The sequence below is a fragment of the Pediculus humanus genome, genomic scaffold (assembly GCF_000006295.1).
Source record: "Pediculus humanus corporis 1103172108280 genomic scaffold, whole genome shotgun sequence".
In the NCBI taxonomy this organism is placed as follows: Eukaryota; Metazoa; Arthropoda; class Insecta; order Psocodea; family Pediculidae; genus Pediculus; species Pediculus humanus.
In genome coordinates this window covers 81363-84300 of record NW_002987849.1, presented here as the reverse complement: position 1 = coordinate 84300, position 2938 = coordinate 81363, and the positions used below count along the sequence as shown (strand labels likewise).

General features: G+C 21.6%; 1 protein-coding gene across 1 annotated transcript; it reads left to right on the top strand.

Moving 5' to 3' along the window:
• Positions 1 to 206: 206 nt before the first annotated feature.
• On the top strand, positions 207 to 554 carry Phum_PHUM510260 (uncharacterized protein; the record flags this gene model as incomplete). Its single annotated transcript, XM_002431025.1, has 2 exons — positions 207 to 402; positions 508 to 554. 2 exons carry the CDS (start codon positions 207 to 209, stop codon positions 552 to 554), a joined length of 243 nt encoding a protein of 80 aa, XP_002431070.1.
• Positions 555 to 2938: the final 2384 nt, after the last annotated feature.

Here is a 2938-nt window from a genome sequence, read left to right as displayed (position 1 = left end):
AGAAAAAATGATGAAAAAAATTTTTTTTTTCTTTATTGTTTTGGTAAGTTATTCGAAAATTAAATTTATTATTATTATTATTTTTCGAGGGAAGTGAGGAGTTGGTTGGGGAGCTGCTGGGGGCTGGCTGGGGGAGGGAGGAATGATGCAGTCGTAAATTTTAAAACGATAAATTTATTTATTTATTTTTGTAGAGCGTTTTGGCTATGTTCGAGTGTAAAGTCATCAAAGAAAATTTAAATAATATTAATAATAATAATAATAATAATAATAAAGAATCAAAAATAATAAAATCAAAAATGGCGCCCAATTCGAAATTTTTAAATCCGACATTAGATGATGCGACGAACATGCAACTCGCATTTGCTGCATTCAACGATGATTTTGATAAAAATGATAACGGTAAGTTTTTATCACATCACAATAATAATAATAATAATACTAATAATACTGATGGTGATAATGATGATGATTAAATCGAAATTTTTAAATTTTTTTTCCTTTAAGGTAACAAAGAAGATTCTGGATCAGGTTTACAATCTAAAAAAGTTTAAAAAAAATTATTTAAAAAAAAAAAAAAAACAAAAAAACAAAAACAGAAAAAAAAAATTAATAAGTTGTGTAACAATAATGATAATAATAATAATAATGATAATAGGAAAAAAGAAAAACTTGACTTTGAAAAATAATATTACTATAATATTAATTTTAATTTTATAATAAATCAATGGTTTTATAATTTTTTTTTTTTTTTAAATTATTATTTAAAAATTTATTACAATGTTGCATAATTTCTTTTATTTTTTTTTTTGTTTTTAAATAAATAAATAAATAATTGCAAATTAATAATTTTCTTCATTTTTATTTTATTTTATTTTATTTATTAAAACCTTTTTTTTATGTATATTCTCAAATCGAAAATATTTGAAAATAATATGCATTTTCGGTTTTTTTTTGTGATTTTTTTTAATCGTTTCCTTCGAATTTTTCGCGAAACTCCTCGTTTTCTTTTTATTATTATTATTATTTTTTTTTTTAATTTATGTTTGAAACTTTACAAACCGCTGAATAAACCTTTGGTTTGTATTTTCTTTTCGTTTGTTACAAAGCAAAAAAAGAAAGAAAATGGATTTACCTGTTTGTTATTACAACAAATAAATTAATTATTTTTAATTCCGGTTTATTTTTAGCGACTATAAAAAGGTTGTTGTTTTAAGGTCGAAAAAGGATTCTGTTGAAATATTTAAAATAGAATGAAAATAATAACACGCATGCACACGCACCCATGCACGTAAACGCAGGCATATTGTAATAAAGATGGCGAGGGTGAGAGCGAGAGAGCGAGAGTGAGAGAGAAAAGATAGACAGAAACAGAGAGAGAGAAAGGAAAAAAGAAAGAGAGAGAGAGAGAGAGAGGGAGAATCTTAAAAAATCTACCGAGTGATAATGATAAAAAAGGCTATTGACCTTTTTACGACATTTAAAAAAAAAGTAGAAAATTATTATTTAATTAATAATTAATTTTTTTTTACTAATTATTAATTTTTTCAAAATTCTCCTCTTATCATTTAATTATTATTATTATTATTTTTAAATTTGCTACGTGAAAAATACAAAATAAAATTTTGCTATTGTTTATAACGTGTGAAAAGCAAAAAATCTAAAACCGACGGTAACAAACGACTTAAAAACGAACAAAATTTTTTTTTTTTTTTTTTTAATCATAAAAATTCTTTTAACGAACACGACGATAAATAAAAAAATACCTGAATAGTTTTTTTTTTCTATCGTTCGTTCCATACCTTTAATTTAAAGGGTTGTACAACAACAACTACAACAACAACGACAACAACCCGAGAAACTAATTTAGTTTACTTTAATATTCGGTTCGTCATATTAAAAAAAAAATGTTTTTATAAAAAATGTTTTCATTAAAAAAAATTTTTTTTTTCGTTTGTATAACATTCGTAACGGTAAGTTTATTATTATTATTATTTTAAGCTCGATATCGAAGGGTAATAATAATAATATGTATATTTTTAGATTCAAAACGTTGAAAATTGTCAAGAAAAAATTTACGAAACGACAATAAATTCATATATACCCGCATGCATACAAATATTATATCATTATAAAGAACAATTGAGTAAATTTTATAAATTTTCAAATTCAAAATTTTGTAATAAATTTATTGAAAAAAATCCACGTTATAAAATCCTTATAAACGTCGAATTCGATTACAGGCCAGGTAATTACCTTAAAAAATAAAAAAATTAATTATTATTATTATTATTTATATTATTCATTTTTATTATAGGGAGAGTTATGAAAAAAAATTTAAACGATATTCTCACATCGATATTAAAAGGTGGAGATGTTTGCGTACGTGAAACGGATTATAAATTTACAAATATAATAAATAAACTTTTTTATAAAATCAATCGTAAAAATTTAAATGATTTTCAGGTAATCTCGTTTAAATAAATTTTTTATTAACAATTATTATTATTATTATTATTAATAATGGATGTTTTTTTTTTTTTTTATTAAAAATAGGAATTTTCAAGTTCGGTTTTAAAAGAATTGGAAAAAACATCAAATATGTCATCTGCAAATCAATTATATTTTATATTAAATAAATTATTACAAAACGAAAAAAATGATGATGATGATAATGATGATTTTAAATGTCAATTATTTAATATTATGATTGATTTAAAAAAACCTCGTTCAAAAATTTATAAAAATTTAATCATGGTTAAACCTCTCAATTATATTAATTAATTTTTTTTTTTTTTTCAATAATTTTAATGGTTAAGTGGTTTTTAATGTTAAGTGGTTTAAGTGGTTAAGGTGGTTGAATAATAAAAACATAATTTATTAAACACGCAGAAATAATTTATTTAGTTTTTTTATTTTATTTCCTACAATAAAAAAA